Here is a 15,049-nt window from a genome sequence, read left to right as displayed (position 1 = left end):
CAGTCATTGGCTGTGGTCAGTATGACGCAGAGATCAGTGATTGGTTACTACTACGAAAGACAGATCAGAAACAAAACTGATGCTGATTTTTTCTTTACCGAGGATTCCCAGCCTGACGACAGGGAATATTCATGAGCATGTGAATCCATGCCAGACCCCATGCTGGAGAACCCCCAGCACTCCACATAAGATGGTGTGTGCTGGACCTACTAAGAGAAAATGTAAGTAAAGTCAAATTCACTTTAATATTCTTGGGAACAGTAGTTTGCACAAGAAAAGATTTAAGCCTTATGAGAAATATAAAGGATTTCTCTGCGACACTGCACCATATAAAAAGTAGACGGCCATCAAGTTTGTCAGACTGCGAAAACAATGGAAACGCATAATCCAAATCAGGTCAAAACACAGTGAGAAAACAGTTTCTCACTCCAGGGTTAAAATTAAAAAGTCCTAACGTCCAGCAAAGGAGCTGGGGGTCTCTATGGATGAAGGGAATTGGCACAGAAATGAGAATTCTCCCTAACAGGGACAACTACTGGTTTCACATTTACCAGACCTAGACGTTTACACCAAGGATGTGGAGTGGGACTTGATACCCCCCCACCCTTCCTGGGCCACACACAAAGGCATAACTAACCTGCAATAGCAGAAGCTTTCCTAGGCAAGAGCATAGTCTTGTAAAGGGCTTCCTGACCTGGTAAAGCAGGAAGAAGGCCAAACAACAATATGGCCCAAGAAGCAAATGAAGATCTTGTGTCACAGCCATTTTAGGGCAATAGCAACATTCAGCAGCCATGCGCAAGAATTGTGAATGGGCACAGTAAAAATAATGCAACATTTGCACAAATGTCTGCTGTCACTGGCTTGTCTTTAGGGACATATTAAAGTATCAATAAATCCCAGGTGTAAAAATCTAGGGTGATAAAGTATCCCCATTGCACTGCAAGGTGGTGTGTGCAATGTTTAAAAGTACAAGAAATCAAAAGGGATACACTTTCCCAGTTCTGATAGTCTGAAGGCCTGATCAATTTCCCCATAACAAGGAGCAATGCGTCAAAGGAAGTGAAGCTAAAGGCTTTTCTTCCCCCTCAAAAAAGTCAGAACAGGTTTAAAAAACAGAGCCAAAAAAAGGGGGGGGGGGTTCATAGGAGCTATCGAGAGAAAGCTGCAAAACGATAAATGTTTCACAACACTATTTTAGCAGATTTGACTAACATGGTAAATTCACCATCAATACTGGTGAAGTCAAAACTACACCTGCCACCAGCCTATTCTATATCACTCTAGAGTGATCCAACCCTGGGGTCAAAATAAGGTGCTTAAAAAGCACATATGGGCACCCATAGGACAGCACATCAAAAAAGGGATGCAGTGGACTTCAGTAGAAATACCTCTGCCCGCAAGAACCATGCAATCTATTAGTAAAGATTTTTCTTTTTGCTGCTTTCTCTTTAGACATCAATGGGACACTTTGCTATTGGGTTTCACCTTTCTGCTTCACTTACCTGGCTAAGCTCCTCCGTTTGGGGGGCTCTGACCAGTCCCCATGGCTACCGTTGCAGAAGAATTCTTTACTGCATAGCAACATTCTAAGTTTTAACTTGCACAAATCACCTTCTGTAAAGCATGTGTCCAGGATGGGACAGTTGCAGCAGATACTTCTGTAGTATTTTCTTTTTCATACAGTCTCATACACATTAGCATGTTACCGCTTCACACCATTTAGCTTACCATGTACTCTAAAAAGGCTGTGCAGCCATATTTCTGCCTGCCCTTTTGCCATATTGTAGTTTGACTTTCCTGCCCTGGAGAGGCCAAATTTTCCATGTACGTCAAGCTCCTTCCTGGGGGAAGCTTCAGCTTTCTCAGGCAAAGTGGCAGTCTGTGTGTGGCTGGAATCTACCTGGACCCAGTCTACAATCGTGCCAGAGTGTCTGTTGTTGGGGAGATGCAGTTGCCACATGCTATCCGAGTGGACAGCCCTTGCCAAGTTTGAATGGTGCAGATCCTTGCCAGTGGAGGGCTGGGGCAAAAGCAGCCATTATTCTGGATTAGAGGGGAACTACAGCAGACATTCGTCAGATTGTTGGAGCCAAGACCCGTACAAAGGAGAGCAGCCTGCTGAAGACTTGGACCTCGCAATTGGAAGCTTGCCAGCAGCACTTTCTGCACTTGCCCTGCCTCTCTGCAAATCTTCTGAAAACCGTTATCTGTGCTGTGACCACTCGACTGGTGGAAGCAACCGGCTCAGACTTCTAAGTCTAAGAACCATTCTTTGGAAGCACTCAGAGTACCCATAATCTTACTGTGGGCTAGCCAGATATCTTCCTTGGCTGCTTCGCTGCACCAGTCACTGTTCTGAGTTATCTTTGGGACTCTGCAATCCTCAGTTTATGGAACATGGAAGCATTTCCCTGAAGTTGCATCTTTTTACGATGAGGAGCAGTCTTGCAGGACCAGTTTCATTGTTCCAGCCTCAAGGGTCACCTTCCGCATATTCTTCAAGTGGCCATCGCTGCTTGCATATCGTCCTGCTACGAGTCCTCAGAAGTAGGCGGGAGTGGTGGTTCAGTAGTCTGTGTCCTGGATGTCTAGCTGTCCAATACTAGTTTATCAGAGCCTGGAATCATGAACTAGACCGGACCAAACCCTCCCCCACACCGCGAAAAGCAACTGAAGTCGGAAGGGACCACTGCACCAGAGGCCCCCGTTGTTCAACAGAAATAAGGTAAAAATTCAGAAGTGCCAGCGATTTCAGGAACTCCTACAGTGGTCCTTTAGTGCAGAATAGAGAGGATGAGCAAACATACCAGTTTTGACTTCCATCTCCATAGGGTTGTATGGGAGTCAAGTCCTGGGCCTACCCTCTTGGTTGCCTGGTCTTGAACGGTGGTGTTCTTGTCAGGTAACTTGAATTCTATTTTTATTGTACTTTGGAACACTTGCAGACTACTTGTTGGCTCAAGCCAACACTTACTCAAAGTTTCTAAAAGACTCCTAGCCTCCTGAAAAGGTTTGAATAGGGACCTTTACCTAAGGGCACTTGGCACCTTTTCTAGCTAGGCAAGGGCATTTTAATGATAGTACCTCAATTCTAAGTTTTATATGGTTTTGGCCAACTAATTTATTTTCAGTCTATTAGTTCTCAAATTGTTATCACTTAGCTCTTTCTAGTTTTTCATTCACTTGCTTCACTATAATTACAGTATTCTGAAAAATATCTTCAGGGTTCGAAATTGAGGGGAGCTGGGAGCCATTCAGCTCCAGCTTCTAGTATAGTAGAGCCAGGTTAGCTTGAAACCTAAAGCTACCAGGAGCTACTTTCAGCTTCTAGGGCCATCTGGTGCCTTCCAAACATGTACATCTTACATTAACTTTGGGTATTTACGAATGTTAATGAAGAATTGGAACACTTCCAATACACATTTAAACACAATGGTTCATACAAAATGGACAAAAATGTAAAGGCACATATCTGGTAGCTCCTGCCTACAGGGTGATGCCCAACACCAAGGACCTAGTTTCAACTCTTGATCATCGAATGTCAATTTCGAACCCTGTATCCAACTATATTTTAAAAGTGTAGTATTAGTGCATTTAGAGGACACCAAGGTGAATGTGTATAATAGTATGGGGAATGTTTTAGTGCATTAAGTACCTGTGGTTTTTCATTGATAAAGAGTTTGTCTAAGGCCTAAATAAACTATATTTTTGTACATGTTCTAACTTTTATTAATGAGTGTGCACGGTGTGTGTTTAACTGAACCTTTCAATACTCGCGCCCACCTAAATCTAACCCTTGCTATACAGTCACATTAGATAGAGGTTGGCTAGACATTCATGCTGGTCGCTGGTTCATCAGAATAGGGTGGCCTCTCAGAATCAGTCCACAGGGCTGATTCTGAAAAATCCAACCCAACACAAATCAACAGGAAAAAAATCAAAGTTTTGGTGTGCAATAGAATGGGACCACAGAATCACCCAACATGGAATTTGGCATTAACAGGGGAGGAAACAAAATGGGACAGCAGAATCCCCCAAAATGGAATTTGGCGTTAGCAGAGGAGGATGACCCCAGCCAATCACATCACATACACCCTTCAGACATTTTGCAGCCTTCCTATAAAAAGGAAGTTCAAACTAACTTGTGCTATGTGGGCACATACAAATGGTATGTGGATTGAGTTACATGGAAGAAACACACCAAGTTCAACCTGGATTCTATTCACACAAATTGCATTTGCAAGTTTGCGAAGATAAAGAGGCCACAATGGCCTTCCCTGCCATGAAAACAGAGGGCAACAAGACAAAAGCCAAGTCACAGGATTTACAAAGAAAGCACAAAAAAACATGTAGCATTTTACTCCTGCTCAGTGAGAAAAACTACGAAGGAAGTAAAAATGCTACCCCTGTGCTGAACCACCAAAAAAGTATAAAGCTGCCAGCCGCCTGCAACTCGGGCAGTGTCTGTGTAAGAAAACACACAGGGGGCACTTTGCTATTACTTCTGCCTTGGCAGCTTTACGAGCTACCTAGGCAGCACAGATACGTGTCAGTCTCCAGTGGGGGTCTGAATTAAGCCTCACTGGAGACAAGGACATCCTGTCAGCAAAGATTCTAAGGTGTAACAATCATAAAGGAGCCACAAATGGATTTAAGACCCAACAGTCACCAACTTCAAAAATCAACCACCCACGTCATTGCTTTTTTAAAGATCACTATTGCAATTAAGGGCCAACAATCACACCCAGCCCCAGTCTAAACTCACCCATTCGGTTGTGTTGACCAGGGCACTGCTGGTAGGCTGCAGTAGACAGGTACTCCTATAAGGGGCACCACTGAACCTGTCACACAAATAAAGTAGGTTAGGTAATGCTACAAAAAGGCAACATTTGTACAATGCAAAACGTTGTTTTAAACTGTTTAAGCCATCAAATCTGTTCATTAAATCAATTTATGAGAAAATGTATTAGAAAGTATTAGGACAATTCCATACATGAATAAAGAAGCCTCAACTCTAATTCTTAATTTACTTAGTATAGAAAACTTAGTAATTTCTATTGGACTTCTCAGTGCATTGCAGAAGTCCCCTGACGTCCTCCCTCTTGTCCCCACGGCTGAGGCCCAGCAACAGTGAGACCTGCAGAGCTGCATAGGACAAGAGTCATCTGCTGCATCTTTTCTTCATCTTCAAAAGGTACTGTACAAAGTCTGAGAGCACTTACCTCTTGCTGTAGAGTGCTTGCACCTTCTACTACTCACAAGTCTAATTCAGCTTGATGCCCTACATTTGACTCTTCTTTTCTCCAAAGACTTCTAAAACATTGTGCAACAACTTTTCCATTTACCTACCAGAGGTGCTTCATCCTATATAAGACTTTTGCCCATTGACTTTGGCTTAGCCTTTTTTACTGAATGACACTTTCTGGAGGGATCCAAAAGTATTTGCCTGCTTAAGAATAATTGTGGTCTCTTGTACGTTCCAACTAATCTTTTCCTTTTGACTTACTATAAGATTCTAAATGCAACAGTGATTATATTAATGTCCCCAGCACCCTAGCAATTAAAGTCACCTGAGGGTGTAGGTAGTGTCTGTTGGCAATCCCAAAAGGGTATCTACTGATTTAGAGATATTAAGAGTGTGTATTTCATGAAGTGTATTTGAGTGTTACCGTTATATTGCTCTCTTCTGAAGAAGGCTTATTCTAACTGACTGATAAATTAATAATTGTTTATTCAAGAAACCTTGAGTGTAAGTGTTTATTTGAATACCTGTAACTGTAAATCTCTAACTCCACTACAGCTCACATTGACCCTTCTTGAGATGAGCCTGGCGGCTCAACACGCTGCCAAAACTGTGCAGTACAAGCTTATACCAAAGGTTGGGTTTCCTATACCTGTAGTCAGAGTTGTTTGTAGTGTTCCCAGAGGGTACTGCATACAAACGTTGCCTAACACACTCAGATAAACAGGAAAAGTACTGAAGTTCGTGTAGTGCAAATGCAACAAGCAAATTAGTGACTCGAGGCTCTTACACAGAGCTCTTATGGACTGATCTTTTCCCCATAAGCATGAGCAAAAGAGAAAGGGGCATAAAGCATTTGGATTTACTGCTCTCCAAAAAGTCAGGACCAGAGTTTAAAAGCAAAAACAAAAGCGTGTACCACAGAAGTCTATGGGAGGAAAGCAGTGAAAAGAATATTTCCCAACAAGCAATATCTCTGACCACCAAAATAAATGTGAAATCCCGCAAATAAAGGGAGAAATAGAAAAACCGTAGAGGTCCTATAAAATGAGATTGCAGAATCCCCTTGTTAAGGACAATTCTCATAAATGTGCTAATTCCCTCCACCTTAGAGCCCTCCAGCTCTTTTGCTGGACTTTGGGGCTTTGAACTTTTTAATTCTGTTTGTTTTCTGTGTTTATTTCTTTTGGTTATGGAGTTTTAGGCAACTCCATAGGCAGCATCTTTTTTATGTGCATCACACAGCACCCTCAGTGCAGTGACACTGGGATGTATTTTAGACTTCCAAAAGGTTTAAATACCTTCTCTGGGATAAACTACTGTTTCCCAGAGAATGTAAGGTTAAATTGACTTTACTAGTCTTTTAATTCCAAGACCCAGCACACACTACTTCTTATAGAGTGCTGGAGGGGTTACCTAGTAACTCCTGTGTCTAGAAACTCATGTAGCAGTCAAATGCTACTCTCTCCTATCGAAATGGCTGGTGGCAGTGGTTTTACAACAAACTACTAAGATTTTTCCCGACCGCAAACTCTGGTAGCTACAAATCGCGGGAGCCATGTTTTTCAAGATGGCGCTTTAAGCCCCTTTGTTTAAACAGGTCCTGGTCTTTTTTTGCCATTTCTTTTTGGAAAGGTCCTCCTAGAGTTTGTCTCTGTGCGCCAAACCAAGTTTTGTCCCACTGTACTCCTTTGGCAGGCTTCAGAACTGAAGACCGCCTCTGGCGCCTGAGTGTCTGGGGTGGCCAGGAAGTGAGGGAGGTGCCCGAAACTCCCCGTGCTTAGTCTCCTAAGAGACCCAAATGCACTCTGGCTTGATTGGCTGGCTGACTGTCCGGCAAGGACAGCCACCCTGCTGGGTGAGTGACAGCTAGGCTGGAATGAATGGGAGAAAACTGTTTAAAAGGCGAGTCTCTTGGACTGGAAAGCAAAGTCGACCAAAGGAACAAAAGAACCAAAGACGAGCTGGAAGAGGACGGCTGCTGCAACTCTTGGACCGTTGTTTTGCCCGGTGAAGCCCTGCTGCAAGTCCGAACTGCCAAGTTAATCTCGACAGAGAAGCCCCTTCAAGAGCAACCTCTTCCTTTGAGTTGGTGGGACCAATCAACTCATAAGCCTACCATTCTCGGAGCTCGTTAGGATTAACCAGGGGGGGAAGGACACCAGCTTGTGTGCTTGAAGAACAGCTACTCGAACCGAAGATCTTCTATTTTGCCAGCTTGTTTGACCAGTCCCTGTGCAGTGCAGGAGTCCCCCGACGTCCTCCCTCTTGTCCCCACGACTGAGGCTCAGGAACAGTGAGATCTGCAGGAACTGCCAGGAACCAACGTCTTCAGCTGTATCTTTTCTTCATATTAAGGTACTGTGCCAACCAGACAGAGAACTTACCTGTCGCGGTGAAAGTTTGTGAAACTTTCAAATTTGCAGGCCTAATCAGCTTGTGACCCAGCATATTTTTTTTTCGTCCAAACTACTTCTGAGAACTTTTACAAAGACTTCTCAATTTGTTACCAGAACTGATCTGTCCTATCCAAGAACACTAGACTATTGACTTTGGCCTGGCCTATTGAATTGAACTGACCCTCCTGGTACCCTGAACCTTTGCATTGCCTAACAAGTGTTTTCTAATCCATTGTACAACCTTACGCCTTTCTATTCCCATTGAAAGTAATTGAAGTGCCATTTGGCTCCTTTTTCAGGGGAGCGCAAACTGTCCCTACAACTTAAGAGTTTTCTCCAACAAAAACGCAGAATAGATAACAGTGAAGCAGGCCCAGCGCTTATTTTTAGCGACTGCATCCCACACACGGTTAAAGATCTTTTCATGAAACGTTTTTGATAATGACATTTCTCTACTAGAATACAGTCCAAAATGAGTTTTTGGACTACTACAGTGGACCACACTGAATCTGACTCATTCAAGTGATGGGTGGACACCAAAAGGACATAGGTCAGTCCCCTTTTTCAGCCAAAAGGTATAAAAAATAAATGGTTATCTCTTTACCAGAAAATAGAATATGTGCTCAGTTTCTAAAACAGTATTTAGTTTATTTCTAGGAAATTTAGTTTGAAAACTCTACCCGATGAAGGCCTATGCCCGAAACGCGTCGTACAACTCCATTGTTATTATGTTGAATGTACAACAGATTAAGTTTACAGTCACAATGCAAAAATTAAATGAACTTTGTACACCCTTTCTAAAAGAAATGTGAAAGTGGAAAATACATTATATTTGATATACAGAAGGAACACTGTCTTTTCGATTTACCATTAATAAGTTTGTTGTCTAAATAAAAATTGTAAGCGCATGACAGATATTTGAATCTTAGAGTTTAAATGTTTATGATATGCTTATGAAAATCAATGATAGAACATTCAAAATAGGAATATTTTACTGATTGAGGTCAACCAATAGTGTGTCCTGTGACCGTCCACCAGGTCCTGCTGGACCCTCCCCCTAATCAGCTTGTGACCCAACATATGATTCTTTTTCGTACAAACTACTTATGAGAACTTTGGCAAAGACTTTACCATTTACTACAAGAACTGCTCTTTCCTATCCAAGGCACTAGTCCATCGACTTTGGCCTAAGACTATTGAACTGAATCGAGTCTTCTAGTGAAATGAAACTATTTGCACTGACTAAGAAAGTATTTGTGGTCTATTTTATTAACTTGTGCCTTTTTACTCCCATTTAAAGTAACTTAAATGCCATTTTGCTCCTATTTCAGGAGAGCCTAATTTACTCAGAAAGGTTTCGATTTGGTATCGAAGTATATTTGTGTATGATATTAAGCTGCCTCCTTCTAGTGAATGTTTTCGAAATTACTGTACTAAATTATTAAGTGTTTTACCAAGAAACCTGGCATGCAAGTGTCTACTTGCACCACTGTGATTGTAAGACCTCTGTTCAACATCCTTTTACTGCTCACATTCCCTCTTGAGATTAGCCTGGCTGCTCAGTTCGCTACCAAAAGGTGTAGTACAGAGTTACACTAAAGGTTGGTTTTGCTTACACCTGTAGTCTTAATTGTATGCAGTGGTCCCAGAGGGTACTGCATGCAATTCTGCCTAACACCCCTAAAATGTAATTCTGCCGCAACAGCTGCAGTGGCACAGTGGAAGTTCCTCTGATCACAAAAGTAAGTGGAACAGGAAAGCTAGAAAAAAGAAAAACCACACAACATTTAGGGTAAACCAAAGAACCCCAAAATGGAATTCTGTCCTAAGAACTCAGCCCGCAAAGTTCAGAAAAAAACCTCAGAGTGGCCTTGAAGATGGACTAAACTAACATAAAAGAGCCAGAAAACCATCAAGAAATAGCAAAACATCTACTGATCTCATAAAAGGGGACAGGAGAACCCAGAAAAATGTAATTCTATTCCAACACTGGTCGATCAACGCTACAGCAAAACATGACAGGGGACTTCAGTCAGTGTTTAGGACTTCCATCCTAAAAGCTCAGCAATCCATGCTTGCCCAAAATGCTCGTTTTGGAGACGGGAGCCACAATCTAAAGCATGTAAAACACTGGTTTGAACATATTTTTTTTAGAACTTAAAACAAAACTTTTAACCCCTTAAGTGACCTCTCGAGCTCTTCGCTCTAACTGCCTCAGGGTTGGCCGTTTTTTCAACAGAAAAAGGCTGGGGGTAGATCTCGGTCTTCAGTTGGGGCCTCCCTCTGGAACCGCCTCCCTGTCACTCTAAAACTTGAGGAGAACCCTCTCCGGTTCCGGAAGCACCTCAAGACCTTCCCTCTTTGCTTCTGCCTCCACTCCCCCTGTCCTCTTTTCATTTCTCATCTGTTTTCTTGGCACTGTGCACTTGGCCACCCTATGTCCTCAGGGCCCAGGTACCTGCTCACTCTTCTACCCTCCCGCACTGCCTCCGGGCCACCCCTCGCACTGGGGTCTGTATCTGTACCAATACAGTCCCATCCCCTTTCTTCCTGCACTCAGACCTACCCTGTCTGCTCCCTTAAACCCCGCACTTGCCAATTGCTAGCTGCACTACCACCGTTTGTTGCCTTTATTTTTTATCTGTTTCTCCTTTGCTCCGCACTTTCCACTTCTCCCCCTCTTCCATGCACTTTTCCCCTCCCGCTCTCCCATGCACCTGCGCGTTCTCAATATCACTGGGCCTAGTAAGATCGTCGTTTTGTTCTCCCCTGTTCCCCTTCCTTGCCTTGTCGCGCTCGGAAACACTTGTGTACGAGTGCGATAGAAATAAAATATCAATATAGTGCCAAGGACGAGTCTGCTCATCCTTTTTTGCATAGACTTGATTAAAGCTCAGCAGTTATGTTCCATTCATCTTAATTTAATTTCACAGCTCATTTGTGAAATCAGAACTTCAGACATCTCAAATGAATGCTGAAATTCACAATTACTGAAACGACTAGTTATTAAAGGTTCAAAAAACAAATCCAACATGAATGGGGAAACAGTTTGAAGTAAAAACAAGGGGTATAAACAGTTGCAAAATCTAAAGGCACTTATTTTTAACCATTTTCTTGACTATTCCTCAAACGAAGGAACAAAAAAAATATAAAATTGTATGGTAGCTGTACGATCAAAGTAGGCGCACAACTGAATTTATATTAACATTATATTAAGATACAATTAGGCACAACTACTTATTTTCTACTCGTGTGCTCCTGCAACCACCAAAATAAATCTTAAATGCTAGAGATACACAACACCATTCTTTACATGATGCAATCTATTTACATTTATGGATCAGATTTAAGACAATGCCCAGAAACTCAAAAGACAATGCACAACAGCTGGACCCAGCCAACAAAAACCCAAGCACCACCTGAATGTGGTAACATAGCAAGCAACTTCATTTGTGGCATTCCTACCCGAGTTCTCTAAATGGGATTTCAAATTCCAGGTCCTCTTTAGTGAGAGATTCCACCTTTTCAATGAAGTTCTTAAAGGCTGTTTTCAACTTGTGTCGCATCTCCCGTTCCATCTGTACAGAACAAACATGAATAATGTCAGGAAATAAGAAATGGGATAACAACAAGGGAAAGTACAAATTACTCACTGTTCAATACCATGCTCATAATCCTCTTATAAACCAAACCATAACAGGGGCATTTACAATTTGTATAGAAGACTTATTTCAGCTTGTAGCATTTCAAAATACATGACACAATTGAGGTGGATTAACTCGAAGAAAGGGTCCTCCATGAGTAAGGAAGTTGATTAGAAGACCCATAGACTTCAGTACTTTCCAGATAATGTATAAGCACTCTTGCCACATCCAAGTTATGGGAGTATTAGTTTGGTGGTGAGCGATTTCCTGGTTAATACTGTAATTCTGGGACCATAGTGGAACAAACACCAGGTGTATATGCAATTCCATAGTTAGAAAGGCTTTACAAACTCTGGCCTGGTGGACAAGAGACCACCCCTTTTATAGTGAATAGGGAGCAACTCATGGGTGTTTAGCCAAACCAATCAAGGTAGCATGGAGAGAGGCTAAGGCTAAATCTCTGGAGAGTTGAGTGGGGCCAAGGGTCAACAATCGGTCCCCACAGTGAAACACTAAGGATTACACTTGGACAGTTACACTTAACAAAATATATGTAGTTAGTACAAAATAGCCTCCCACCCACCCCCACAATATCTGCAAAGGAGAAATTACTTGCCTGAATGTTTTTTCCATGGATTCTTCTCCCAGATATTACTCATCAGATTGATCCATTCCTGTGTCAGCTGCTCAGAAACCCTCAACATGGTGCGTAGTGCACCTCGACTCAGCCGCCGATCCACCTTGACTATGCTTGGTCTTCATACATATTCTGCGCCACTACACCCCGTACCTCAGTTCCCACCTTACAACCCCCCACACCCCTGAGCCCCCCATCCAAGCTCAGCCACTACAGAGGAATACTAGCGATAAAACGGCCAAACAGAAGAAAGAATAGAAAATGAAATCTCAACTTGGATTTCTTTTTTAGGAACAAATAGAGACCAGAGAATGCTTTCAGGACTGAACCAAAACAGGGGCAAAAGACCCTAGAACCATCATTCACCTCTTTAGTCTCAAGATAAAGACAACCACTGGCTGCAGACGCCTCCATAGCGGGCATAGATGTGAGGGGTGATGAGGAACCTGCCGGAGAAGAATTCATAGAAAGAACATTACGATAAGTAATTTTTCCTTCAATGGAACGTCTTTCTCCCACAGATTCCTCATCAGATAGATTCCTAAAGCAGTACTTGTGTTGGAGGTGGGATGAAAGTATTCACAGCAGAGGTTTCTGCAAAATCACCCTTCCAAACCAAGCGTTGGCCCCACGGGTGACATGTCCAGGTTGTAATACTTTGTAAACATATGACGTGAAGACCAGATCATAGCCCAGCAAATGTTTTTAACTGGCACTCCTCTCTGCAACGGTGTAGAGGTAGAGACCCCTCTTGTGGAATGGGCCCTAATGCCCAAGAGCAACTCCTTCCCGCACTGTGATAGCACTCAGATGCACAGCGTGATCCACCATGACATTGTTTAGAAACCGCCAAACCTTTCCTGTCCACAGAGAAGGCCACAAACAATTGTCCGGCCTTCCTGTACTCGGCCGTCCTGGCAACATAAACACTCAATGCTTTCTTAGGATCCAACCAGTGAAAGCGCCGCTCCTCAGAGGGATGCAGGGTTGGATAAAACATGGGACGTTCATTCAATTGTCTGGGATAAGTGGAATTCGGACACCAGCTTGGGCAGGCGTCTGGGCCTCACCTTTACAGCAACTTCCTTTCGAAAGAAAGGAATGAAATGGCAGCTTACAAGATGGGGCCTGTAATTCGTTGACATGCCCTGCCGAAGGGCCACCGGAAAAGCATTTTTTAAAGTAACTTAACATTTTTCAAAAGTCCAACTGATGTGGGATTTCATAAGACATCTCTTGGTATTAGGGACCCCACTCTTAATATAGGCCCTATCTTGCACAAGTCGGTAGAGGGGCGGAGCAGTCAGGTTCATTTTAGGAGGATTGTGAGAGCTGTAGAGCAGTACAATCAAAGCAGTTAACACAGGTATCCAAGTAAACACGTACTCATTTAAAGTTACATTTAAATATATTTATTTATATATATATACACAAAGCAAACCAAGAATGCAGCAACTACTTCTAACATTCAATGTGAAATAAAATCAATTCATATAACACTAATGCAGGTGAGTAACTTTTTCTATTCTTTACATATCCAGCACACTGAGTGACATCAATACAGGTCAGTATCGGCACTTATTTATATATACACACATCACCTTTTGCAAAACTGAGATGGGAGGGAAAGTTTCAAAGTTAGGCAGAACACAACCTGCAACTGTAAATAACAAATACACTCTCCCAGAGGAGAATAGACTGTCCCTTTCCTAGCAATAAAAGTGTTCACAATTAAAACCTATGGAGAAACTAGCATTTCCAAAACCAATAGGATCAGATGATGGACCTTTGGGAAACCAGGACAGCCAAAGTCAAATGGACCATTGCAGTTCTGATGAAGATCTTCATATGAAGTTAGTTAACCAGCCGGTGGTTCTTGAAGAAACAAGAGCTCAAGGGGAGCCTACCTGATAGTGCACAAGCTGCACAGCCTGCACAACTCTTACTTGAATAAAACAGCACTTCAAACCAGGAAGCATTGAAAATTGTACAAAATAATTACAACCTAAGCCCCACAGTACCTTGAAAGTTAAGAAATTGTAGCTGGCTTCCTTCCAGGTGCAAAGTTGCAGAACCAGATTCCTGCTCCTTGGTTGTGGTGATAAGGGGGGAGGGGGGGCGCTCTGGTGGGGTTCTCTGCAGCATCACTTGGGAGAAGCAGTCGGCAGCAATGGATTCCGCTCATTCCAGCTGCTTTTTGTGGTTTTTACAACCTTTTTCTTAGCACCAAGAAGAAAAGAATGTCACTGGTTGGATTCTTATTTATTTACATTTTTAAAGCGCTCACACATCCAGCAGGCATCGAGGCGCTGTTACTGGAATTGTTTTTGTTTTTTAGTTGCATAATTGATTTTTTTTGTCTTAGTTGCGTATTTATAAGCACTTAAACACCCAGAGGTTTCTAAGCGCGGACCCGGGGATCGAACTTGTGTTGCTTCGTGTCGTCTTGCTTCAAAGGCGTGCACGTTGCCACTGAGCTATCCTCCCAGGACATTCTTAGATTACTCAATCCTGAACTCTGGGGAGGGGACTTCTGGTGAAGGATTCCTGCCTCTGGAGGTCCACAAGGATACCTGCAAAGTTTCAGCCGGATTCCATCTTCGGAAGACTATGCACTCGATAATGCTCCAGGTAGCCCGGGTATTGGATTCTGTAGCCCAGGGAAGTCGCAGCAAGTCGGGGATGGACCAAATTGAAGGTGGTCATGAGGCTAGTTGGTCCCATCAGCCTAAGGGGGAGGGGAGAGGGAGGATTCATAGTCCTTGGCGGGTCTTCCCCGTCAATGTGAAAACTGGGTCAGCACAGCTGCAAGGCTTCACAGTGCTTTCGCAGTCCTGGAAGTGGCTGCTGGCGTCTCTGCTCCTCTGCTTCGGATTGCTTGTTCCAGGAGTTGACTGTAGCCCTAAAAATCCTTGGCTTTTACGCTGGATCCCAGTCAGTCACACACACTGAGCTATCACCTGGGGGTTGACAGTCCTGGGGCCCTGGGAGGGGGGCGGTTAGGAAGCCTTTACCACCACAGTGTCAGACTGCTCTGATGAACTGGAGCCTATCTGCCAGTGCCGTGTGGGACTTCTGCAAGTTCAGAGATAAGCCCAGCCTGTGGAGTAGTAAGCAGATGTTC

General features: G+C 43.2%; 1 protein-coding gene across 2 annotated transcripts in view; it reads right to left on the bottom strand.

Moving 5' to 3' along the window:
• The window catches only part of SUPT16H (SPT16 homolog, facilitates chromatin remodeling subunit), a 979,449-nt gene that overhangs the window by 183,433 nt on the left and 780,967 nt on the right, over positions 1-15,049 (bottom strand). For both annotated transcript variants that reach the window (XM_069642728.1, XM_069642729.1), the window contains exons 20-21: positions 11,110-11,222; positions 4,769-4,844 (exon numbers count right to left, since the gene is read on the bottom strand). In XM_069642728.1, the coding sequence (XP_069498829.1) occupies positions 4,769-4,844; positions 11,110-11,222 (189 nt within the window). The remainder of the gene's footprint in view (positions 1-4,768; positions 4,845-11,109; positions 11,223-15,049) is intronic.

This window comes from Ambystoma mexicanum, unplaced genomic scaffold (assembly GCF_040938575.1).
Source record: "Ambystoma mexicanum isolate Mex_15411 unplaced genomic scaffold, UKY_AmexF1_1 Mex_scaf45, whole genome shotgun sequence".
NCBI lineage: Eukaryota > Metazoa > Chordata > Amphibia > Caudata > Ambystomatidae > Ambystoma > Ambystoma mexicanum.
The sequence above is the reverse complement of the archived record's forward strand: the minus strand, read 5'-3'. Positions and strand labels throughout refer to the sequence as shown.